The 24,910-nt window shown below is 40.5% G+C and overlaps 3 protein-coding genes across 7 annotated transcripts; 1 reads left to right on the top strand and 2 right to left on the bottom strand.

The window, feature by feature from the left end:
- Positions 1-690: 690 nt before the first annotated feature.
- LOC135105243 (glycine receptor subunit alpha-2-like) lies at positions 691-6,348 on the top strand. Its single transcript, XM_064013432.1, has 8 exons — positions 691-1,431; positions 2,185-2,288; positions 2,733-2,841; positions 3,300-3,523; positions 3,873-4,031; positions 4,342-4,502; positions 5,370-5,534; positions 6,012-6,348. Exons 1-8 carry the CDS (start codon positions 840-842, stop codon positions 6,040-6,042), a joined length of 1,545 nt encoding a protein of 514 aa, XP_063869502.1. The 5' UTR covers positions 691-839; the 3' UTR covers positions 6,043-6,348.
- A 266-nt stretch (positions 6,349-6,614) lies between these two features.
- Positions 6,615-15,528, bottom strand: LOC135105242 (tectonic-2-like). 3 transcript variants are annotated; one of them, XM_064013429.1, is made up of 10 exons: positions 15,421-15,528; positions 14,020-14,178; positions 13,096-13,250; positions 11,854-12,959; positions 10,986-11,077; positions 10,400-10,508; positions 9,885-9,989; positions 9,331-9,471; positions 8,716-8,823; positions 6,615-8,132 (listed from the first exon to the last, which is right to left on the bottom strand). In XM_064013429.1, exons 2-10 carry the CDS (start codon positions 14,063-14,065, stop codon positions 7,913-7,915), a joined length of 2,082 nt encoding a protein of 693 aa, XP_063869499.1. In that variant the 5' UTR covers positions 14,066-14,178; positions 15,421-15,528; the 3' UTR covers positions 6,615-7,912. The 3 variants fall into 3 exon arrangements, with proteins under 3 accessions (XP_063869499.1, XP_063869501.1, XP_063869498.1); XM_064013431.1 differs by lacking the exon at positions 15,421-15,528 and adding an exon at positions 15,053-15,089; XM_064013428.1 differs by lacking the exon at positions 15,421-15,528 and adding an exon at positions 14,892-15,046.
- An 803-nt stretch (positions 15,529-16,331) lies between these two features.
- Positions 16,332-24,870, bottom strand: LOC135105244 (uncharacterized). Of its 3 annotated transcripts, XM_064013433.1 has the most exons (7): positions 24,603-24,818; positions 22,957-23,063; positions 22,659-22,730; positions 21,564-21,662; positions 19,301-19,348; positions 18,016-18,111; positions 16,332-17,821 (listed from the first exon to the last, which is right to left on the bottom strand). In XM_064013433.1, exons 1-6 carry the CDS (start codon positions 24,657-24,659, stop codon positions 18,051-18,053), a joined length of 444 nt encoding a protein of 147 aa, XP_063869503.1. In that variant the 5' UTR covers positions 24,660-24,818; the 3' UTR covers positions 16,332-17,821; positions 18,016-18,050. The 3 variants fall into 3 exon arrangements, with proteins under 3 accessions (XP_063869503.1, XP_063869505.1, XP_063869504.1); XM_064013435.1 differs by lacking the exon at positions 19,301-19,348 and having other exon boundaries at positions 24,603-24,870; XM_064013434.1 differs by lacking the exon at positions 19,301-19,348 and having other exon boundaries at positions 18,016-18,129.
- Between the last annotated feature and the right edge of the window lie 40 nt (positions 24,871-24,910).

Below are 24,910 nucleotides of genomic sequence, written 5' to 3' on the forward strand. Positions count from 1 at the left end.
GAGTGCCAGGAACCTAAGGAGCAGCCACTGCTGGGATGGTCGTCTCAAGAATGGGAGCTGCAAGGGGAGGTCTACTCACAGTTCCGACCACTGGAGGATATATGTTCTAGCCACACCCGGACCTTCAAGATGTTCCTAAAGCGGCAGACGCTGCAGCGCTCCCTGCACTTCTGTCGCGTCGTGGGTGGGATCTTGGCTGTGCCCAAGACAGCAGAGGAGAATGCTCTGGTGTATGAGGCTTCTCGAGATCAAGCACATTATTGCTCTGGCAAAGTAGGAGTCTCATATCTTTGGTTGGGAGCCAACGACGAGTCTGAGGAGCGAACTTGGATGTACTGGGAATCTGAAAGGCCTCTTACTTGGGAAAACACGTGGCGCGGCACGGGGCCCAACGGAGGCGCTGTCGAAAACTGTCTAGTGATGCTGTATGGCGCCTACCCTGGCTATTGGTCTGATATAGCATGTCTCGACTCCTACTCCTTCTGCGTCCCGTGTGAGTTCGAGGTGCTGCCCGTGATGTATCTAAAGGGTCCTGCACTGTGTGAGAGCTCCCCTTTCGACCAGATGTACCTGTTGGGGGAGGCGTATGATGGCCAACCCTCCCTCAAAGGTTTCTTTCACACAGACATTTACTGGAATTCTACAATGGACGTCTGGATCTTGCAGTCTCTCAAGGTAGGTAGATACTCTTCACTTGATTGCTTGCTAAAATAGTAGTGTGCCACAAATAATAGAGTTTTCTGACTAAAAATACGTGTTCAGACAGTTTTCTGGTCGTTGCTGTTCTTGCTACTGTTGTGTTGGGCAATGCTTCCTCAAACCAGGTTGCAGCATGGGCAATGTGGGATCCCAGACGTGGTGTGCATTACCCTTTCGGCACCCATCAATGGAAAGTAATGAGTGTTTTGTGCGGACTGGAAGCAGGAATGGCCGTCAACTTGACTTTGTCGGTTTGTGGGAAGGGGATGTTCACCTGCGAGGATGGCACCTGCATCAGTCTGCAGAAGCGTTGTGACCTGCGTGTAGATTGTCCTGACCAGAGTGACGAGCATCAGTGCAGCTTGGTTGACGTTCCACAGGATTACCAGAACAACATCCCGCCACAACCGACAGTCCTCAATCAATCACTGGCCATCCACTTCACCATCAACATCATATCCTTCCCCTCGGTAGCCACGCAGGACCTCACGTTCGTCACCACCTTCCAGCTGCTGCTGCGGTGGCGTGACCCGCGGCTCAGCTACCTCAATCTCAAGACAGACCGCACCCTCAATATGCTCTCTGAGGATAACAAAAGGCGCATCTGGACGCCGAGAGTATTCTTCAGTAATGCACACGGCAATGTGTTCACCAATTTGAACCAAGGCTCTCGCGTGGAGTGTGTGCAGGAGGGCTCCTCTACTGTGGGCGGCCCGCACCATACCCGGGAGGGTGAGTGTATGCACCAGTGAACACCGCACCTGACCCACACTGCCTCTTCTGCAGCTGTCCTGCACGTCCTGCACCGTCTACCCACTTTCTTTCAGCACAGCAAACTTCAACTACACTGTTCATTTGTACTAATGATGATTAATACACGCTCATAAAAGTGTGCAAGTCATTCACAGCTGACTTCCAGAGCGATAAAGCCAGTCTGCCAGACTCCCACTAGAGTTTTGGGGTCCTGTAATTCACATCTTGACCATCCTCCCTCCTCTATCTTAGATAGCTAGCACTTGATAGAGGGGTGTACCTCATTTGCCATTTTCTCTGATGCCTTTGAAAGATTATACAAGATTTAGAACCATACAAAGCCTCTCATGGTCAAAGCCATAGAAATCATCACATGAAAATTGCTGGTGATGTATATTGCAGTTTCTGCAAGAGGCTCCAGACAGCATCTTAAATAACACGTGGCTTTGTCACCCTTATCAAGTTCAATAAATTAAAATTTAAAGGAGATGTAGGCAGAAATTGGTTCACAACTCACAAGTAGGGCATTGAGTGGAGCAGACTTTTTAGTATGTAGGTATGCACTCAGGAGTACAAATACAATAGAAAGCTTAAAGAGAGGGTTAATTGAATTCATGAATGATGATAAAAGAGCATTACACAAACAAGAGCTGCCTGGTAGGGATCAACTGGTCTTGTGCAAACTTCCTATGTTTTTAATGTCTTAATGTCTTTCTCCACTGGTGATGACAGTCAACATATTCTCGGGATCTGAGAACAGCCTAGAAATGGGTCAGCTGTACAGTGTCACCTACAGCTGTGACTTTGAGCTCCTCATGTTCCCCTTTGATGCCCAAGTAAGTATGCATGCATCTGCATGTATACTTCTGTACTACTATCTGGTATATACTTTACTCTTCAAATCCTACAGTCCTTGTTAACTGGCATCAGTTGTTCATAATGGTACGAGTTTTCCACAGTTACAAATTCTGTTCAATTTCAGATAATATTCTGCCAGTTGTATTCATTCATGGTACCATATGTACATTACCTACAGCAATCATATTTTCTGTGACTGATGTGAATTTCAAAACATATAAATCTGCACCAAGAATACTGACTGGATTTTTTAACATTTCAGTTTTTCCTAAAATGGCAATTTCAGTTAGCATTTGAGTCAGTATACCAACAACCATCATTAAGAATCAGCAAAAATCATGGTGATAAAGTTTTCTACTTTTTTATGCAGAAAAGTTCATAAGGAGACAATTAATGCTTTCCACTCGTCTTTTTCTCCTCAGGTATGCACAATGAAATTCATGTTGGTCTCTGCCTCAGCTTCCTATATGACACTTGTTCCCACACTGGCCAACTACACGGGCAAGACCAGCCTCATAGAGTATGCCATTGGTGGGTGGTGCTCAGAGTATGCAGGATACCAGGAGGACTCCACTCAAAGCTTGTGATGCACTCTTATTGTAAATTCAGTAAATCCACATACTCTTCATGAGCAAAAATGTAAATTTTTAAAGAGAGAGAGAGAGAGAGAGAGAGAGAGAGAGAGAGAGAGAGAGAGAGAGAGAGAGAGAGAGAGAGAGAGAGAGAGTTTTCATGTTAGTAGCTAAATTAAAAATGTACTGTACTACTTTATGCTTTCTATACTTTTCATTTTATGGGATGACTGTTTTACAATGAGTGTTAATATAGTGGATAGCAAATTTTATGTAAAAAATTAATGTGTATTAATATTTCAGTTTAATAGAATGTTCCCTTGAATTACAGACAACAAATATCATGCAATGGTAGGTTTACAGAAGGCAGCTCAAGCTACCATTCTAACAAGTGTGTTGCTCCACCGGTGCTGCCAGGACACCTCACCATGAACACACTGCCAAACGAAGAGTTCTCCTCCGTTGCTGTGGAGGTGCGCTTCATGCGCCGCTATGGATTCTACCTGCTGACGCTCTACATCCCCACCACTCTCCTAATGCTTATTGCCTATGCCACACTGTATTTTAACCCAGATGATTTCAACTCCCGCATTGTGGTGGCACTGACCTCTTTGCTGGTGCTCTCTTCACTCTTTACACAGGTGTGGGTTTAGCTCATCGTGTCTCCATAAGTACAGTAAATCTTACTTGATAGCTTTTGTCTGAACACCATGCTTGGAAAATATTTCCAAACTTTGTTATAAAATGTCAGCACACAGCCTGCAAACTGTCTACAGATAATAAAATGTACTGTTCAGAGACCTCAGTGACATTACATCAAAAGTAGTAAGAACTCATGTGTGAACTATGTGTATTTCTTTAGCAAAATTTCACAAAGTGCAAAGTTTTGATAATGAAAGACACTAGCAGTGTGTGTGTATGTGAGTTTGTGATACATTTCAATGAATACTTTAATGATTAAATCTCTCTCTCTCTCTCTCTCTCTCTCAGACTTCCAATTCCTTGCCCAAGACCTCCTACTTCAAGCTGGTGGATGTGTGGCTCTTTTTCTCCATTGTCATGATCTTCAATGTGGTCATGCTCCAGACTCTGGTGGACTTCTCCCAGCAGGCCGTCCTCAATAAGGGCAGCAGACTGGCCAGGGCTTTTGTGGGTGGAAACCTAACTGTATTAAAAATTTCTGAATTCATTATCCAATTTTTTCTTTATCAAAGTTGTCATCATAAAAATAATCTATTTTTACTGTTATCTGACGACCCTCAAGAAAATTCTATAATGCTTCAAGTATTTTATATATGTTTTTCAATAGCATAATATTAACATTTGATCCATCAACTAGCATGACTCATGAAGTCACAAAGTAAACTGATTCCACAATGAAAGCTTTGATCTTATATCTTATTTTCTATAGATAATGTACATACTAGATACTCTTTTACTGATCTGATACAAGTTTCAGAAAAAAATTCACAAGTTTCTAAGGAAGCTGGGAAACAATAAAGATGTGGGACAAGGCACACCTGTCCAGGACCTCAGGGCTTCTGGGGTCATCATCACTCACACAAAGACTGCAGAGGAAGCAGAACAAGAGGAACCCTGGGCAGCTAACGGAAATAATTGGTAAAGCAGATCATGCATTAAATATCTGAGAACCTGTCAGACAGTGAGTGTCCTATACAATAAGCAGATGTATTGGGCACCTTCACCTCATCAAATCAGTCATGAAGGAAAGACATGGTACTTGTTAATGCACTACTTTACTCGGTAAACAGTGACATCACTAACAGCTGTTAGTTAGATGTCACTATATAGTGATGAGATTCTGCCTTTTGTGGAATTTCTCATTCAGTTATATTTGGCAGCATACTTTAAAGGCCAAAACATTTCCCTGTAAAGAAACGTCACACAGACACCACCACACTGCTTCTTGTACAAATATGTTGATTTTTTTTTTTCTCTCTTTCAGTGCAGCACATATTACAGATCCCATTGAAAGTCAACAATTTGTCAATATTATGCTTCAAAATCTTACCACCCTCTACGATATGTTATATAACTGCAAATATACAAAGTATTGCTCTTTATACAACACGTGCAACAATCAGCCAATGGAATGCATTGACTGATAAAGTTGTGTGTACAAAGAGCATTCACAGTTTTAAAGACAAATATGACTAATTAACTCTAAAAGATGGGACATCATGAGCCAGACTCAATCCTGTACAAATACAATTATGTAAAGACATGTATGTTTGAATATTTGTTATTTTAAACTTTTTTTAGGTCACAAATTACAAGGATTTTCAAGTTATGGGAGTCCAATTACTATATAGGCATGTTAGGTAGAGAAAACTTAAAATGAGGTTCTCTAATGTTAATGATGCAGGTATTCTGCATAGAAGTAGTATATGCCTGAATACTGAGAATGTCTCTACTTCATGCAACCTTTTCAAGTTATCAGTAAATAGCATGAAGCATTTCCCTCAGGCACAGGGAGGAGCCAAGCAGACTGCCCATATATGGCCGAGCATTCAGGCGTAAAAACTGGTCAGAAAACAAGGATGTCAACATGTCTCTCATGACGTTCAGCCGCATCATCCTGCCTGTCATCTTCTGCATCTTCAATGCCTGCTACTGGGGAGCAGCTATTGTGTGAGTCACACCACTGTCACGGCAGGAGATCCATGAAGTTCACACAGCTTTTTCTTACTTGATAAACTGATACTGAACAGATGTTACACAGTTTCATACAGGGACTGTCACATGTAGGCCTGATAGTTTCCTGCAGCTTCCTTATTTCCTTATGTTCTTTGTTCTTATATTACTGATGAATTTAAAGGAAAATTATTCACTCTATTTTTCAAAATGCACAACAATGGAGAAAACTATTGCTTTAAAGCTCTTCCTTGAGATTTTTATGAGGTCTGAATACTATGTTGTCATTGTGTGTGTGTGTGTGTGTGTGTGTGTGTGTGTGTGTGTGTGTGTGTGTGTGTGTGTGTGTGTGTGTGTGTGTGTCCATTTATGGCATGATGTTGACATGTTACACAATAAGACAGAGAAGAAAATTATATTTTTTTTCAAATGATTCATTACAGGAAGAACTTTAAAGATACATTTTCTTTACAGACATGTGAATACCTTAGACAAAGGCACCTGACTTGGCCTTTACAGAGGATGAGAGAGTGGAGAGACACAGGAAAAAAATAATAATAATAATACAAAGTAAAAAAATCTCAGCTTGACATCCTGAACCATTGAACCCAATGAACATGTTGCTGCCTTTCTTTATATGAGATTACCAGTTTTCTTATTTTGATCAGCACCACTCCAATAAACCCTTGCTTCTTATCTCCCTGACCCCAACCAGTACTTTCCTGCAATTCATGTAAAGACGCAGTAACTGTAATGAACACTTGGTAAATCCAAGCAACCTGTATGCTTATATTACAGTCATATGATGCAATATGTTCAGTCTTTTACTTCCTTAACTCTTATTTCATGTACTTTCCTCTGAGAAGAACTGAGTCACATGATGCAGTAAGTCTTGGGGAGGATGACCTTGATAGCTTAGGTCAGCAGCCCAGCCTAGACAAGTCATCCAGAAATCAAACCTACTCCCCATTTCAGAAATAAATCCAGAGTAGGAATTACATTGCTCTCAACACATGCTCATAAGATTCATCAGCTGCCCAGTTCCATAAGGGAAGATAAGGACATTAAATGAAACAATGATACATATTATTTACTCTCCTTTGAATTATTTTGCACCTCTTACTGTCTGTCAGTGTCACTCCTTTTGTTACTTTCCACTTCTGTTCTTATAGTTACTATTCATAGCAATCTGTTAATTTTTTTAAGCATGAAGCAGTAATACATCATCACAGATCATTCATAAATGCCCTGACATGGCTTGGCATAGAAACAAACTTCCATTGAACATCAACTATGCACATTTCCACTTCAATCTTACAAAATCTATCTCTCACTTCTCTTGAAATTCCATCTACAAACAAACTAAAATAAAAAGTTTAAATAATATATCCTACTGTGATGAGTATGCATGAACCAATGAGAAGACTGGAATGTAAAGGGATCAGGATACAGAAAAATATCCACATAGAGATTCTCCCACCATGATCATTCCCTTTCCAGAAACATTACACCGAAGTAGACTAGAATGGACACTTCCCACCATGGACATTCCCTTGCGGAGTTCCCAGAAACAAACATTACACCTGACTTTGTAGACTAGAATAGATACAAAGGCACTGAAAGGCACACTGAACACAATAGTCTCTGAGATCATTACGATCACTATTTCATAATGCAGCTGGAAATGTCTTCAAAATCCACAGGCATAGGTTCATGATAATTATACACACACACACACACACACACACACACACACATAAGGGAAAAGGAAGATGTAAGGAAATATAGTCATTGACTGATGAAGTGTGTGCAAAGAGCATTCACAGCTTTAAGTTTTAGAGCTTTGCTCTCTCACTACAACTATTTTCAAAGTCCACACAGAGATGATTAGCCAGATTCTCAAAGACTTTCTCCTTTTAAAAATGTATAAACCTTGTTGATCTGTCACTAGAAGCAGAAAAAAACATCTTTAAAAACTCATATAGCTTTAACTGGAGCCTTCTGAAAGTAGTGAAGGTGTAGAGGAGGAGTTTCAGAATACAGTCCAGAGAAATATTACACACCTGATACTCCATTGACTAGGCTGGAGGTAAGTAAATTTTATGTGACTGATGCCACATTGATTAACCAGTGGTGTACCCAAAAGTGGGATGGATATGATAGGGACCTACAAGACAACAGTATTAAATTAAGTGAGCGGTACTACAATTATGTCAAAAAGTCAAGTATCTCTAATGTGATGGCTATGATAGGGAGCTACAAGACTGCAGCATTAAGTGAGGGCTACTGTGATTATACCCAGATGTGACACAACTAATATGAAGGATGTGATGACCTATAAGACTGTAAAAATACAATTAGGTAAGAACACACACTCACCACAAGAGCCTACAGCCTTGAATGAGTATGACAACAAGTGGAGGAAAGAACACTGCCAGGCCAAGGAGGGACTGAGCCAGCAAGTCGGCAAGAAAACCAGACTGGTAGATATCACCAACCCACCCTGTCCTTGACAAACCATGAGTCCAGGGCCACAGTATTTCCCTCCAGCAAGTTTCTCTCTCACACCAGCGGTCCTCCATGGCTTCCCAGAATCTAAGAATGAGTTTGTGTGTAAGAGATACAACATGCTGAACAACCTTATGAAATGCTGCCTGAATTTTTTTTTTTTTTTTTCTTTTTGTAAAATGGGAGATGGGATTGTGGTGGTGATAATACAGAGGATGAGGCAAGGGAACTTTATTTTTCTAAAGTTTTGACAGAATACCTTCTTTTAGGGAGAAGTGAAGATGTTCTGTAGAGAGGTCGGAGAAATAAAGCTCTGCTTCATGCTGTGTATTATCACCACCACAATCCCACCTTCCATTTTACAACAAATTATATTATGCTGCACTGACCATAAACAACACAATTCTATTAACAATGGTGGTATTATATAGTGAATGATATGTATTTTAAGTTTTCTCTAGAGACAGTTATTTTCAGTTAAGCCATAGTTATTAAGCAGGCTTACTTTCATTTGCATATTCACTACATTGATAAATTTGGCTACACAATACTGAGTAAAAAATCTGCAAATTTGTAGAAAAATAATCACTACCCATTACATATATCTTAGCATTAGCAACCAAATCTTTAATAAAATGATGATGGTAATGATCATCATGAGCCTCCTCACCTGGACAAGCTTGAGGGTTTGGAGTGATGAAAGAAGACTGCACTGGAAGTAAGGAGATGTGAACCTGAACTTGTGTTGTTGGAGAGCTGGAGGGTCTGGTAGTGCAGCCTGAGGACCAAAGGAAAGCATACCAAACGTGAAGCTTGTTATATTGAGCCAGGATTCTACCAAATATGTGAACAAGAGATTCTTAGGAGCATGCCATTTATAAGCCAACTAATTTCTTTAGATGCAGCTTGAAAAAGATGCCAGAAATGTCAGGAATATTCTTAAAATGTAACAGAGTAGCTTATTAGTTTTGCTTTAAGAACACAACCATAAATATTATCATGAACATTACCACCACCAACACAATCCCCTGTCAATGTTGTGGAAACAGAAGTTATTATTGTTATCATTATTAATCAAGAGTTATTCATCAAGAATGATGTCTTGGTTTATAAAAATATCATCTACTAATATAACTAAAGACAAAATGAAAAGCACTAGTAAGAGCATATTATTAAACATTAAGGAACATTAAAAATCTTATTAAAAAATTACAATGAAGTGTGTTTTATTGCTGTCACATTGAGAATGGAATTATTTAAGACAAGAATGTTCTTGCTTCCTCACCTGGCAGAGGCACCAATCACTTGGTGCACAGCATGGGCAGGACCCGGCTCATCCAGAACATCCTGGTAGATGATCCAGTACTCCAGAGAGGAGGGAACATCACATCCACTGCCAGTAGTGGTGTTCTCTTTGTGCTGCACACTGGAACAGGTTGGTCACACAACTATTAATGAGTAATCTCTTGGTGATGTCCAATAAACAGATCACCAACATGTTAAAAGATGAACATAAAAAAATTCTTGATGAACCAAGATTAAGTAATCAATAATGTGTTATTTAAGGCAGAACTGTTGATGGATATCTCTTGGTGATGTCAAATAAACAGATCACCAGTGTTAAAAAATTGATATAAAAAAATTCTTAATGAACCAACATTCAACAAAGTGTTCATTTTAATCAAGGCTACGGCAAGGCAGTTATGCAATGCAATTGGGACACACTGCATCAGAGAAGTGATAATAACAGTTAAATTCACTTGATCTGGCAATACAAAGTGAACAGACAAAAATGACTGGACAAAGTATATTTACACTCTGGTGCAGAAGAAAACTCACAAAATAATAGGCAAGAAGTCTTCCTCTTTGGTGATGTTAGGCCAACCAAGAGTGCTGATGACCTCTGCTTGTACCAGTGAATAAAGAGCTGCCTCTAGCATCTCCCTGTAGACAAATATGTACACAAGGAGTGATAGGAATATTGAAAGGAAAGTTAGGTCTGCCTTCACTCCTTCCATATGACATCTTTATTGTAATACCAAACTGAAGTAAACTGCAACAATGCAAGTACTAGTGCATCTAAAGATAAATGAATAAATAATAGCAATAATAATTTATCCATATACCAGGTCGACACACACACACACACACACACACACACACACACAAATTACTCACACTCCTAGTTCTGTGTCCCTGGTGGAAAGGGATAATTTTGTGGCCCACCATACTACAACCAGGAGCTCAAGAGAAAAGAAAAATTCTTATTAAAATGCATGCTATCTAGAATACCTTTAAAAAATCAGCTCTCAGAGAGCTGTCACAACAAACCAGGAACCACAAGAAATATTTACTTGAGATCAGAACAGGACACATCAGACCAGGTGTACTGACAGGAAGAGATCATGTCTATCCCAAAGGTTACTTTCTCCAGGCGGGATGTGTGGCAGCTCCCACTCTGATCTGTGGGAGGGAAACTTATTACTTGCTTTTTCTCTTATCTCCTGCGAGAGAGAGAGAGAGAGAGAGAGAGAGAGAGAGAGAGAGAGAGAGAGAGAGAGAGAGAGAGAGAGAGAGAGAGAGAGAGAGAGAGAGAGAGAGAGAGAGAGAGAGAGAGAGAGAGAGAGAGAGAGAGAGAGGAGAGAGTATATATATCTAGAAGCAAAATATTGAGGATTTGAGCAAAACTTGGATTATCATGTTTTCATAATGATCCACTTTGATCAAACTTGGCTTTAAACTAAATGGTCTCATGCCACCACATGCCGCTCCATTCAAAACATCAACACTTCCATTATGGGGAGCAATTTCTTGACATTAGTAATCAAGTACCTAGTCATTCTTGTTTTGCACCAAGACTTCACAAGGGTGTATATTCTGCTTTCAATGTCTGGTTCAGATATCAAATTAGCAGAATGTAAGACAGCGTACAGCACTCACCTGGCCTCCACACATAGAGCCCTGTGGAGTCATTCAAAGCCACAGACAGTATGCCACTTGCTGAGCTGTTTTCTTCTTCTGTGCTGTTGTACCTGTATGAAAAATAGGATTACAGTGCAATCAGATATGAAATAATGTTATGAAAAGAACAAATACTTAAATCTAAAAAGTACTTTCCAAAGAAATACTCTTAGATGCACAAGACTGTAGCTCCATGGCAGTGTATCAAAAGATTGCTAGATTTAGGTAAAGAAATTCAGTCCGTGTAAAGGTAATGCAACACAGTGCCACACCACGGGCATCTACATATTTGGCAAAACAGGTCCTCCATCATTATGTACTGAAACAGCAGGACAAGCAGCATCAGGAACGTGGTATCATCAGTGTGTTTGGACAGAGTGAGATGGAGGCTCTTCCACCATGGCCACCCCTTGGGCACATGCATGGAGGGGAGAGGTGATGGAGAGAGATACATGTAGACATACCCATCACCATGATTGTACAAACATGTGAATGACATAAGACACACTGAGAAAATATAACTCAAATGTCACTAAATAATTAACTAGACTGACTTCAAGCATGGCTAAATAACGCTGGAAAATGAGGCTCTTATGAGAGAGAGAGAGAGAGAGAGGGAGAGGGAGAGAGAGAGAGAGAGAGAGAGAGAGAGAGAGAGAGAGAGAGAGAGAGAGAGAGAGAGAGAGAGAGAGAGAGAGAGAGAGAGAGAGAGAGAGAGAGAGAGAGAGAGAAACACTTCAACCATGCCCATGTTGAAAAATGAAGCTCTAAAAAAAAACTAACAACAATAATGAATAATAAATGTCTTGAGGACAGAGCATAATTACAAGTGACTTTCAGCACTCACATGACAAAGCCAGCGAGGAGAGGCCTGAATGTCAGGTAGCCAGAGTTGCCAGACCGCTCTGACAGGCTTGGGGCCCTGCCGTCATTTGCCTGCCAAGCAAGATCGCTGGTGTTCCCTGAGGCATTACTGGAGGTGCTGATGTGATGGAACTTGACCATGAAGTGCTGGAGGAGGAGGATCTGGGGTGTGGCTGAGAGAGGGGGAAGCCTTGGTGCTGTGGGTGCTGAACATACTAGGTTCTTTTCATTGAAGGTGCATGCATCCTCCTCATCCTCTGGGGCCACAGGAATACTGCCCAGGGTAATGGTGGCAGCTATGTCAATTATGGCTGGTCCCTCCCATACCAAGTGGTATTCAACAGACAACACCACATTGTTACACCAGCCACTGTCCACATCAAGGTAAGGCACAGTGCTCCCCTCAAGGGTGGCTGATGTGTTTTGAGCCCTGTCAGTGGGTATGCTTCCCCCCTGCACCCTGATGAAGCTTGTAATATCTTTCATCCACTCATACTCTACTGAGGCATTCAATAATCCTAAGTTACTCAGGTTTCCTATGACTTGCTGGAAACCTAAGGGTGGGCCCGAGGCAGCACCATGTGACGGCTGGAGGTAGCTTGTTGCACTCAGAGTTGTCTCAGTCTCACACTTTTCTGGAGTCATGATGATACTACACTTATGACTCATGTCCTCCAAGAAATGCACAGGGAAAGTGTCCACACAAACACCCTCCAACACTGGCTGGGGGAGCAGTAGTGGCCCCTGCACCTCTGTTCCACCCATGTCCTTCCCCAACAATACTTGCTCCCCATGCACATAATGGTGAAGGTATTCCTGATTGGCAGCACCCACTCCCTCTTCCTTGTAACTGTAATATTGCTGCTTCACCCTTGCCATTAGTTTCTGGAAGCCCCTAATAATCTGGTGTGGAGGATAAAAAAGGCCCAGGTATGGAGTGTTTTCTTTCACTGGACAGAAAAAACTGCGCCACTCCGGGGCAAATGGGCCAAAGTACTTGCACATGTAGGGTGCAGCCAACTCCTGCCCCTGGCCTTGTGTGGCAGAAGACAAGCAGCTGGAGGTGTTGGCAGAAGTGATGGTGCAATCCTACAGAAAATGTAAAATGATTTAGTTCATTTCAATAACATTGAATTTACCCATTTTCATCTCTAAATGGGATAACATGAAACATTGCAACCACATCACAGTACATTACAAATTCAAATTAGTGATACCAACTGACCTTGTCACAACAGCAGCTAAGGTCACAGAAGTTGGAGGTCAAGTCACAGGAGCAGAATGCCAATGGGACTCCAGGTGGATTGTCCAGATGAGTTTCCCAGCCCAGGGGCACACTGCCTACCTGTGTCCAGTTGATGGTCAGGTGGCCTCCATGGACTAAACATCAGAAAGGACACATCACTGTCACTTTTCAGCACAATATATATGACTAGTTTTGCCAGTCACAAACAATCTTACTGATACAAAATAATATCTACATTAAAAGATCACAGCAAGGATTTTAAAGTTATAGAAGGAGAACATTTCACCATCATTAGTAACCTTCCAGATATACATTCAGTTTTAATGTTGGCACTTAGCCAGTAAGATCAGAGATTATGTTTTTTGTCTCCATAATGTACTACCAGGAACGGGCATCCACTTCTGCCTCAGCACAAAAGCCATGCACCCATTCATGGCCAGCACGGTAGTGGTGGGGCACCAATGATGTACCATGGACTTACTTTAATGAATTACAACACAATCATAGAAATGCAAAGGGAAATAAAAAAAAAGTAAGAAGCAGGACATCAATGACAAGCTGGTGGCAGAAAAGATTTGATAGAATGACTGATGTGAAAACTGCATCTTTATAAATCTGACACAAACTTGAAATTTTCCAAGAAATAATAAGATAAACATGCAATGTTTAGTGCACGTTGCAACTTTGCCTGCCAGTCAAAGCTGAAGTCTACTGTGGCTGCCTGGCTCAAGCATTAAAAGGTGTCAGGTGATGCCATAAATGTTAACCATTTTGTCAAAGGGTGTCCTGGCCATAATAAGGAGGTGGTGCTCAATACTCATGTACGAGTAACTACTGACCACTTGACTAGCAGAGACTGACAGTACTAAAGTGTACAGCTTGTTATGTTTATTTTGTACGCACCAGCTGTGACACTTAAGAGAGAAATGTAGAATTCCATGTCCTTCATTATACTGTAATACTGGTGTCTTCTCTATTTCACCTTCACTTGCTACATGGCTGTCACAATAATGAATGCTTCAGCACTAAGCGGTCTCAGGCTGTTGACATCCAGATGAATTTCTGAAAGAAAAATTATAAATAAATAAAAAATTAAAAAAATAAATAAAATAATAGTATTAATAATAAGTAACAGTAGGTAAACAACAAATAATAAAAAGGAACCTGCTTCTTGATAAACTAACAAAGAAATAAACATAAAAGTTGTAAAAGCAGGAGGCTCATGAGTTATCTTGCTGGTCATTCCTAAGTGCTCCTTGTAGAGACACAACTTCTTGCTTCAGTCACTGCAAGATGAACACCTCAAAGAATATTCATTAACCAAGCCTTATTTTTATTTATTATCTGAGGTCTTTGTGCAAAACAGGAAAGAAAGAATGTCAAGAAATTGCTTTCCATAAGAGTTATTGATGTTTTGAATGAAGCGGCAGGTGGTGGCATGAGACCATTTACTTTAAAACAAAATTTTATCAAAGTGGATCATTATGGAGACATGATAATTCAAGTTAGCTCAAATCCTCATTGTTTTGTTACTGGCTATAAGGCGCAGCGCAGCATAACATGGCTGATACAACCTTTTAAATGCATATTCTTCAGTTCATCAACTCTCAGGAAACATAACAGAGAGAGAGAGAGAGAGAGAGAGAGAGAGAGAGAGAGAGAGAGAGAGAGAATTATTGGCCCTAAAGTCTCGTCGCTCTTGTATCCCTACTTGTCCTTTTCCTCGAGTCAGTCTTTACAAAATAACGTGACAACAGATGAGGAAAGTCACTCACCAGCTATTCTTGTCCTTATTACACCTCCCAGTCTTTCTTTGTCTTATTATCATTGTCTCTTCAGTCTCGTCCCTCTTATTATATTATTATTCCTATCCTTGGTCCTCGTTTCCCTGATGCTCTGTTTACGTCCCGAGCCAAATGAGCCTATGTTTACAAACCATGATAGACCGGGGCGAAATGCCACTGTGTGATTTAAGCATCTAAATATTCGGTAATTGATGATTATTTAATGCAATGTTTTCCGTAACCTATGTATTATGATATATTCTGTTTTCTATAAACAATTTGATCTTTCTGCGTCTTGTCTTTGCTGTGATATCAAAGACTGTATATTTTTCCATTCCGTTACCTCATTAATAAAACAGCGAAAACTCATCTAAAACACTACAACTCCTTGAGAAAAAATAAATAATACATAACCCAAATTCAATTAAAATCGAAAGATATATAAACGAAGTACCAAGACACAGTATCAATTAAATGTATGTAAGATAAAAGCGATCCCGATAGGAACAGCGCAAGATACCTCCCCGCTGGCCAGCAGCAGCACGGAACAACCCCGCGTATGACTTGCTATTGCGGAACTCGCCGGAAAGGCAGTGGATTTCAGGGCTGACGGAGACTTTTGGCCCGACCATGAGTAAAACAACAACAAGCAACAACGAAAACAACAAAAAACAACAACAAGCAACAGCGACGACAACAAAAAGCAACAACAAGCAACAAAGACAAAAACAAAATAAAAAAACAAAAAAAGAAAGAAAACAACATCGATATTTTCGTTTTCTCTAATGAATAAGAGCTTTTAATGGTAAACTCAACTTTTTCAAGCCACTGTTCAATTTTTTTTTTTGTCCCTTTTTTTTGCTATTTATGTTGAGTATATCACTCATTCACACCAGTGAATAATAAGATGCTGCTCTATAAATATTCACTGTATGAAGAATGTTGTCTAAATCGCTCAAATAAAGACAAAAAACACTCGATCTCATGAAAGAAAGGTGATCAGTTTCATGACAAAATAAAAAAAAAAAAAAAAAACATGAGAGAAAAACTAGCTGAATATATTTATATAGGTAGAATAAATTATTTTGCATATCTTGTGATAATTTCAAGACTTAAAAAACTTTATTAATAGAGATTTTTTAAGTATATTTTATTTTGCCGAAGTTTCAAGATGGCAGCTTACTGGCGTCACATTTACCATTTTTCAAGGGTTGCTTCTGTTTGCTTTAAAAATTCAATTACCAAGAAGGACGACTTAAGAATGAAGAAAATACTTTTATCTTTGAATCTGTTGGTCACTGATGTATCACTGTGCCTAGATAGGGGATTTCTGCAGTGCCTAAATTTAAAATTGTCGTCTTCAGACATAGATACGATATGTATTTCACCTTCTGATGTTATAATATATCCATGGATAATACACAGCTCAAGCCATTTTCACGATCTTTATTTTTAAATCTTTATTTTAGTCATTAATCAACTTACAGTAAGCCAGGAAAGAAGTTTGCAGACGAGGGATGTTGATGCATAACGGTGGCCATCTTGAAAATTTGGCGAAATATAGCACTTCGTAGATCTCGTATTATAAAGTTCATTGAGGTTTAAGATCTCTACATACTCCATCGAATATTACTTCATACTGTAATTTTTTGTTTAACACTAGAACGTTGAGCTTTATTCCACAAGAAGCATATCTATCTGTGACGAGAATGGTAGCCACTTTACCGTTTCCAGCACAGAGAACATGAGGACACCCGGACACTGATAGCTGTTGGCGTATGCTATCGAGGACACACACACACACACACACACACACACACATACACACAGAACACGAGGAGGAAGCAATGTGTGCCCGAGTTCTCCTGGAGTACTGGTGATCAATTAGCCTCCCAGTGTGGTCCATTCAGCAAAGCTTTGGACCATGTCATTGACTGGTTTGGTGATCTTGTACCGCTGCGTCACCGGTTCCAGCCGCCTGGAAACCAGACCATTCCTTTCACCTTCTGGCCACACGTTTACTTAGGTACAAACTGAGACTTTGCCACTAACATCTGCAAACCACTGACCTGTCCATCAAATGCGTAGAAAAACAATGGAGAGCACTAGGTAAAAATCACACTTTTGTAAGAACTGTTAATCAATATTTGTATTAACATACAGTGCATGTATCATAGTTGATATATCTGAAAAATTCATATCTTAATATCCTAACTTATGAATTACCGACAGAGCTTGCTCTGTGAAAGATCCTTAAACACAAAATAAGTTTATAAAAGTTAGCTTTGTACATACAAGTAACCTATGTAGAACTGTATTAGAAAAGTAAGCAAATGTGTTATATATATCACAACTTTTATTTGAGAAAGTCAGTCCCAAAGTCTTACCATATTTTGTTTATTAAGATTTTGAGTTTGCATTGTGTACAAAGAATAGGTGTATTTGTATAAGGTGTGTCTTGTAATTCTAGAGAGAATTATACTGATCATACAAAGTGACATATTTTCTTCTTTTTTACTGTGTCTAGTACGTTATCGTGGTGAATCTTCTACACACATAACTTCACAACTAATGGCAAATGAAAAAGAGCTGGGAGTGTTATCGTTCCAAATCTGCTCATGCAATGTATCCGACAAGAGGTGGCTGTTGACAGTGTTGTCTGACCACCTGTGGCAGGAGGCATTCACTAGTTATCAGAATGCAGCTCACACGGGCTGTGCTTATCCCTGAAGCCCGTTCTTCGATATCACCTTAATGGTGTCATCATTTAACAAATTCCCTTACTGATGGCTTCATTTTCAATCACTACGTAATCATACTAATTTAATCCATGACGTGAGTTGTAACTCTTTCTGCATTGCCTTGGTCAGCGGATGTGTTGGCATCTCTGTGAGCGGCGGGCTGACTTCATCACAGCACCTCTGTGATATAACAAAGCTGTTAGTCAAGAGAAATGTGCCTTTGGATGTTGGGAAATAGTTAAGCATTAACATATTGATGAGAGACTTGAGCGTGTTATAGGAACAGCGATCAAGTGTGCTTTGAGGGCTCTTTAGCTGAACAGTAGTACAGGTATTGTAATGTAATATGAAGTAGCACAAGTACTATAATGAACCTTGTGGGACGTAGAGACAGGGCAGCAGGAGCATCTCAGTAGTAGTTATCTCTCGCAGAGGGTCCCACACGCTGCGGCCGCGGTGGAGGGACGGGCCTGACATGGAGACACCAGCTGTTATGTGTGACTCACTATAGAAACAGTTGAATGTCACTCTGGCTGTGAATTTTAAGTTAGCGGCCTGTTGTACAACAAAATTTATACATTTTTGATGGATATTGAAGCATGTGTCTGCAACTTAGAAATACTTACCATTAAAGAAGAAAATTCATAATAATAATAATAATAATAATAATAATAATAATAATAATAATAACTTTGTTTAATGCAAAGTTTACAACATACATACATGACAACATGCAAGCCATGCGGAATCAAGCGTCGGAAGGAAGCTTAAGGACTCAATGATCAATCATCAAAATCACACAAGGAAAGTTGCATTAGCCAGCTTTGGAGAAGAGGAACATCAGAAATCATTCAACAGGCAGGTATCAAGAGCGGAGTGGAAATATTAGTGAATTAATATGAACGTGAGTAAAAGAAAAAAAAGTTAACTTTGACAAAAATATAAACTAAAGAGATATCAGGAGTGAGAGGCATCGAAACAAGAACAGACGAGAAGCAACTCAGGACACTGGCGGCACCAGCAGACTGTGATGGCGGAAGGGGCCTCACTATTCTTATCATCTTAAGTTTGAGCACAGACTACATTACACTGGCATGGACAGTACCTCAACAAACCACAGATTGCACTACACTGGCCTGGACGGGAGGTGCCTCAACATTCTTAGCACTTCAGACTGCACTACAATGGCCTGGACAGCGGCCCACACGCCAACCTGGCCGCTCAGCGAGGGGTGCAAGTGTTCAATGAGAATAGCTAAACATACCGAAGTTTCAAATAAGATAAGGTACAATAAAATAAAATAGCTACCGGGCCATCGCTGGAAACCTTTAGAGAGGAAGCTCCACTGCAAATAAAGTTATCTTTACAGAATGGAATTACTTCCTTTGTTAGAGGAGACATGAGACTCATGCTAGCAAATGTCAGGAATCGCGCCATTGAACCTCCACTGTAAGTAGACTAAACTGAAAAGCAGATCCACTATATGCTGAGTAGTCTTCAGTTTTACCAGACTTTCATTAACTAACACCCATTAGCCCCACAAGGGCGCTATAACTGTCCTTTCAATCTGTCACCTCGACTGTGCATACATTCTGGTGCCGCCACTGTCGCCCTCACGGCAACGAGTGTTCCCAGCGACACAGCAGCTCCTGTACTCACCCGCCGTGGACGTGGTGGTTCCTCTCGTAGTAATTGTCGGGGTTAAACCTGCATGAAGCAAAACCATGAAGTTATGAGCCCAGAGTTAGTTAAGCCATCGGTGCACAAGTAGAGTATAGCTCAGTCCCACACCCAAGCAGAGATGAATGCCAACACTCAAGCTTGAAAGAAGCCTTCACAGATCCCTCAGCCTTCCACGAGGGAAATTACATGTACATATTTTATGTTACAGAAAGAAGACAAAATGCAAGATAGATGTATGACTTAGGCATCATTGGATCACATGCAAGAATGATTTTAAAGCAAGTTCTCAGTTATGGCCACCATGATTTCTTTAATTTTTGTTCTATCGAGTTTTTTCTGCAAATACCCCTTGGCGGTGTGTGTGTATGTGTGTGTGTGTGTGTGTGTGTGTGTGTGTGTGTGTGTGTGTGTGTGTGTGTGTGTGTGTGTGTGTATGTGTGTGTTTTACAAGTGAATGGTAGTCTCTTTATCCTGAGAGTAAGTATACATGTGTAGAAATGCTGTTGTTGTTGTTGTTGTTGTTGTTGCTCTCTCTCTCGCAAGGACCTGCATGGTTAACCAAGGAGGGCCAGAGTTAGGGCTGGGGAGGAGCGGCATCCAGACCTCCAAACACACCACTCCTGGGAATAAACCAAATTCCGTCTCTTCTTTGTTGACACGGCGCGACATGCCACTGAGCGCAGTCATGGAGCGATATTGACGTCATGACACGAAGCAAACCTCTATTAGCTGTACGTACCTGGCACAATCCGTGATACCACTATCTTATCATCATATCAACGAGGAATGAGTTGTTTTAAGTTCATTAAATTCATAATCTATAACCTGTTGTTCAAACTTTCTACTACACTTTACACACACACACACACACACACACACACACTGCAACCTGCGTATACCTACGTGTCTTTTCTCCCTGCATATTTAAACGGGACAAGAACAGAACAAACTTCAGACAGGGGTGAAGGATGAAGCAACCATGCCCTTCATCTCTCTTCCCTCTCTTTTTTTATCTGGCACTGTTAAATGGGTGCCCTTAACCCCTCACCTTTGCCATGTAATCCCACCAGTCATGCTATCAGTAACCCTAAACATATCTTGCCTCATTCCCAAGTCTTATCTGTGCCACCCAGCCCCTAATTTCAATCAGATAAAGTCTCTCTCTTAATTAATAATATTTTTGCCACATTCTTAGCTTGTTACATGCGGTAAGGATGCGAGGTGATTGCTGTAGACGTGGCTAGTAAGTCGGTTGTATGTTTCGAATAGTGTCTCAAAATGCAGGTGCTATTTTACGCATTAAGGAAAGGATAAACAGGTTCTAGAGGTAAACTTGCCATATTTAGATCCGTAACGCTTCTGGGCTGCACCCCCGACTGCACTGAAAGGGCACTAGTTGACTTTACACGGGTTTTTATTAATTTATTATGGTTCTAGGGACAGATCAGCAAGATTCCTACATTATTAACAGGAAAAATACCTCTAAGAATCCGGCTAATGATTTTTACGGCCTTTCAAAACAGTCGTGATGAGAGCAAAGCGTTTCAGAACAAGGCCCATGTTTCAGGGAAAGGGAGCGGTTGGTACCCCTGCTATGCGTATATGATATGTATGTACGAGTAGCCCGTGTATTGTGAAACGGCTAACTGTTCTCCAAATGACAGCTCAACCATAGCGAGACGGTGAATTGACAGCGAGCGCAGAGAGGATATGGTACGATGGAACTGAGCAGGCTGATAAGATAAAACTGTGTGTGTGTGATTCGTTCCCCTTTTCACAGTACCTGCACCACAGCTTGGACCATTTAGTATATATATATATATATATATATATATATATATATATATATATATATATATATATATATATATATATATATATATATATATATATATATATATATATATATATATATATATATATATATATATATATATATATATATATATATATATATATATATATATATATATATATATATATTTTTTTTTTTTTCTAAGGGTTGTGGACAATAAAGTATATATCTATTAATCAATCTATTTATCTTTCTGTGTGTGTGTGTGTGTGTGTGTGTGTGTGTGTGTGTGAAGGTACGTCAATGCAGTGCAAGAGCACAGATCTCCAAGCAAGCCCATATTGAGGGTAACAAGAGCGAATAACACCTTAGTTAACTGCAAGTTCGCGGAGGCGGAGGCGGCATGACCGACTGACAGACTGACACACTGACTGATTGACTGACCTGTTCATGGGGTAGCTGTCCCTTAGGGGCCCGGCTCGGAGGGGCTCCTCCTGCTGGAATCTGTTCAGGTCCTCCCCTCTCGGCATTGGTTGCTGCGTCCTGTCAACACAACACCGCCACCATCAGGTCAACGTCCCTGCTCCTATGCTACAGTTAGGTATCCACGTCCATGAACCATATTCTGAAACACTTCTGTATCGTCCTACATGGCAACATAGTTGCACGGGTTTTTAAGGATGTTTTTACAGTTCTAACGACAGATTAACAAGATTTCTACATTATTAATAGGAGAAACACTCTTGAGAACTCGGCTGATGATCTCTGTGACCTTTGAAAATAGCTGTGAGTCATGAGTCACCTTAAATAAGTGTTTCCCTATTGATGATGCAGAATTGTTGTTAAACTCAACTAGAATAACTTTTTAAATGGTTTGTGTTTTCTATCAGTCATGAGTCTGGTGCTCATAGATGTTTTGCAATTGATGATGCAGAATTGTTGTTAAACTTTCACTAGAATCACTCATGCAAAAACCCCGGTAACTTCCACTAAGGCCTTTCAAAATGTAAGATATTATAATACGACGAAATGGTTGCCATCCTCAGTCTTTGATGGTATCCCTCACGTACCCCTTTCCCTCCCTCCCTCCCTCCTTCCCCTCACCTCCACCACCGCTACACTTGCATCACACCCTCTCCTTGTCGCATTAGTATAATCGCTTGACCTTCTCTTGCTCTTTCGCCCCTCACCACTCTGCCCTTCTTCGTCTTCTTCTTTAAGCTGGAATGAGGGATTGGCACCATGTACGAGTCTCCTCCAGTTGTTTCTGCCCTTGCATCCTCCTCTGTGACTACCATCCTTTGCATCTTTATCGCAATTCCATTCCTCCATCTCACTCTCTATCTTCCGTTCGACCTTCTTCCCTCAATTGGTTTTCTCCAGACTCTTCTAATCGGTTCCTGGCCTTCTTTTCTTACTACGTGACCACACCATTACATTTTTTTCTTCTTATCACTTCCGTAATGCATTCCACTCCTGCTCTCCTTCTTGCTTCTTTTGTGTCCTGCTCCCCGCCCCCAAAGCGCCCCCGTGACCCACCTGGGCGCCTCCGCGATGGTCTTGCTGGAGGCCGCGTTGGTCGCCTGCAGCACCGTCAGCTTCGTCTGCAGCCTGGCGAGGACAACATTGACGTGAATGGAGTCATGGCAGTGGTATAAGGAGCAGCAACAATAATAACAGTAACGATATTGCTATTACTACCACTACTGCTACTGCAACAACAACAACAACAACAACAACAACAACAACTATTATCACTACTACTACTACTACTACTACTACTACTAAAGCAAATACTACTACTACTACAACAACCACCATCATCACCGCCACGTACTTGATAATGGTCATGGCGTTATAAATGGCCGCGATGGTGAGAAGGAGACACACCCCCCCTAACACGCCGGAGACGATGTAGATCTGGTCCTGCTCCGTGATGCCATCCTGTTAATGATGTAGAAATCTTATTGACTCTTTCATTGCGATATGCAACAATTCACAGCAATAAAAGCAATGTATGGAATCTTTATAAGCAATTGCAAGGAAGAAAGGAATGAAAAGGAATAGATTTTACAATTTCTAGTCAGTATGATGTTTGGAGATGGCTGTGCAACGGGAGAACATGTCCCTAAGTGGTTAGTGGTGAAGGAACGATTTACTAAACAGCAGTTAATGGGTTAATCTGTCACTGGAACCATAAAAAAAAAAAAAAACACCCCTAAAAACCCGCGTAACTTCAGCTAGAGTAACTTCAACTATGAGCCTTTTGAAAGTAGTGCGCGGGACGGAAGTGTTTCACAGTATGGGAGGGTGAGAAGCTGAACACATTACATCGGTATGTGTTGGTATGTATTCTAAGTTATAGTACAAGTTTTTAAGATTTTCAAGATTTTTTTTTCTTTGATTCAAGTGGTAGTGTAGCAAGGAGGTGCATTATCCGTGGGGGAAAAAAAAAAAAAAAAAACGTCCTGAGGACACCACTAACCATCTATGTGACCTAAAGTGTTTGAAGAAGATGCGGGTCTACAGCTTATTGGTGACAGTGGAAATTATTAGGACTGTCAAGATTTCTCTTTTATTCCAGTGGTAGTGTAGCAAAGAGGAAGCATTATCAATGGGGGTAAAGACACCTTAAGAACTCAATGAATCATCTCTGTGACTCAAAGTGCTTAAGAAGATACAGGTCTTTAACATAATGGCTGTAGTGCAAGTCATTAGGATGGTCAGTTCTTTTTTTTTTTTTTTATTCTAGTGTAGTGATAGTGTATATCAATAGAAAAAAAAAGTCTTGAGAACCCCTAATCATCGTGACCCGATGTGTTTACAGATACGGGTCTTCAAAAAAAAAAAAAAAAACACCAGGTACCTTAAAAAAAAAAGTAGAAAGAAAAGAAACTTAATTGACACATCCTGAAAGACTATATATATATAGAAAGAATTTTGAAAGGTATGACTAGTTTCTTTATTTTTTTATTTTTTTTTTTTTTTTGTGTTTTTCAGTGTTCCAGTGATTAAGAAAATAAATAAAAGAAATAATACTAATCCGGTAAAGTTGTAGTTGTAGTGTTCGTGAAATGGCAGTACTTTTGAATGCTCGTCACATCGTATTGTCTTCAAAATCAATGAACAATAGTATCTCTCTCTCTCTCTCTCTCTCTCTCTCTCTCTCTCTCTCTCTCTCTCTCTCTCTCTCTCTCTCTCTCTCTCTCTCTCTTACAACTTACCAGATAGAATTTAAAGTACATGTACAACTTTTTTTTTTTTAGGGAGCGGAAAATAAGGCTCTTTTTTCTTCTTTTCCTTTCCTTTCCATATATTTTTTCTGCAACCCAATCCCTCAATCAAATAAAATAATTAAATACACGTAGAGAAAGTCAACAATGTAATCAATGAGACAGACAGACAGATAACCAGCACACCAGCAGCGACCTACATCCAGATAGAGACACCAAGACGAGATACAGCCACCAGCCAGCCACTCACCGTTGCTGTTACGCCGCCGGTCAGCACAACGGCCACTAAAAAGATAGACTTCAGCATGATTGAGAGTGAGTCTGTGTGTGTTGCTTCTTTTCCCGTCGTATTGTCCCAAGGCGCTGATTCTCTTGGCAAAAACGAAGAACAGACACACACACACACACGCACGCACGCACGCGCGTCAAGAATGCTTCTTCTACACTCCCGCTGGTCGCACACACATCCCTGATGAAGGCACCGGGCCACCCGTTCACATGATAACGATAACAGGTGATAAGGCTGATTTTGGGTGATTCCAGAAGATAGGGCTGACG

This window comes from Scylla paramamosain, chromosome 11 (assembly GCF_035594125.1).
Source record: "Scylla paramamosain isolate STU-SP2022 chromosome 11, ASM3559412v1, whole genome shotgun sequence".
Classification (NCBI taxonomy): domain Eukaryota; kingdom Metazoa; phylum Arthropoda; class Malacostraca; order Decapoda; family Portunidae; genus Scylla; species Scylla paramamosain.

Bases quoted from the DNA above. Each gene is read 5' to 3' on its own strand.
- LOC135105243 (XM_064013432.1), top strand. From the start codon at position 840: ATGTGGGATCCCAGACGTGGTGTGCATTACCCTTTCGGCACCCATCAA. The intron at 1,432-2,184 runs GTGAGTGTATGC...TGGTGATGACAG, and splicing joins CCCGCACCATACCCGGGAGG to TCAACATATTCTCGGGATCT. The intron at 5,535-6,011 runs GTGAGTCACACC...TTTTCTTTACAG, and splicing joins TACTGGGGAGCAGCTATTGT to ACATGTGAATACCTTAGACA.
- LOC135105242 (XM_064013429.1), bottom strand. From the start codon at position 14,065: ATGAAGGACATGGAATTCTACATTTCTCTCTTAAGTGTCACAGCTG. The intron at 9,990-10,399 runs GTAAATATTTCT...ATTTGTCTACAG, and splicing joins GTGTCCTGTTCTGATCTCAA to GGAGATGCTAGAGGCAGCTC. The intron at 9,472-9,884 runs GTGAGTTTTCTT...AACCTGTTCCAG, and splicing joins GACTTCTTGCCTATTATTTT to TGTGCAGCACAAAGAGAACA.
- LOC135105244 (XM_064013433.1), bottom strand. From the start codon at position 24,659: ATGCTGAAGTCTATCTTTTTAGTGGCCGTTGTGCTGACCGGCGGCGTA. The intron at 23,064-24,602 runs GTGAGTGGCTGG...CATCATTAACAG, and splicing joins CCGGCGGCGTAACAGCAACG to GATGGCATCACGGAGCAGGA. The intron at 19,349-21,563 runs GTCAGTCAATCA...TGCTTCATGCAG, and splicing joins GACAGCTACCCCATGAACAG to GTTTAACCCCGACAATTACT.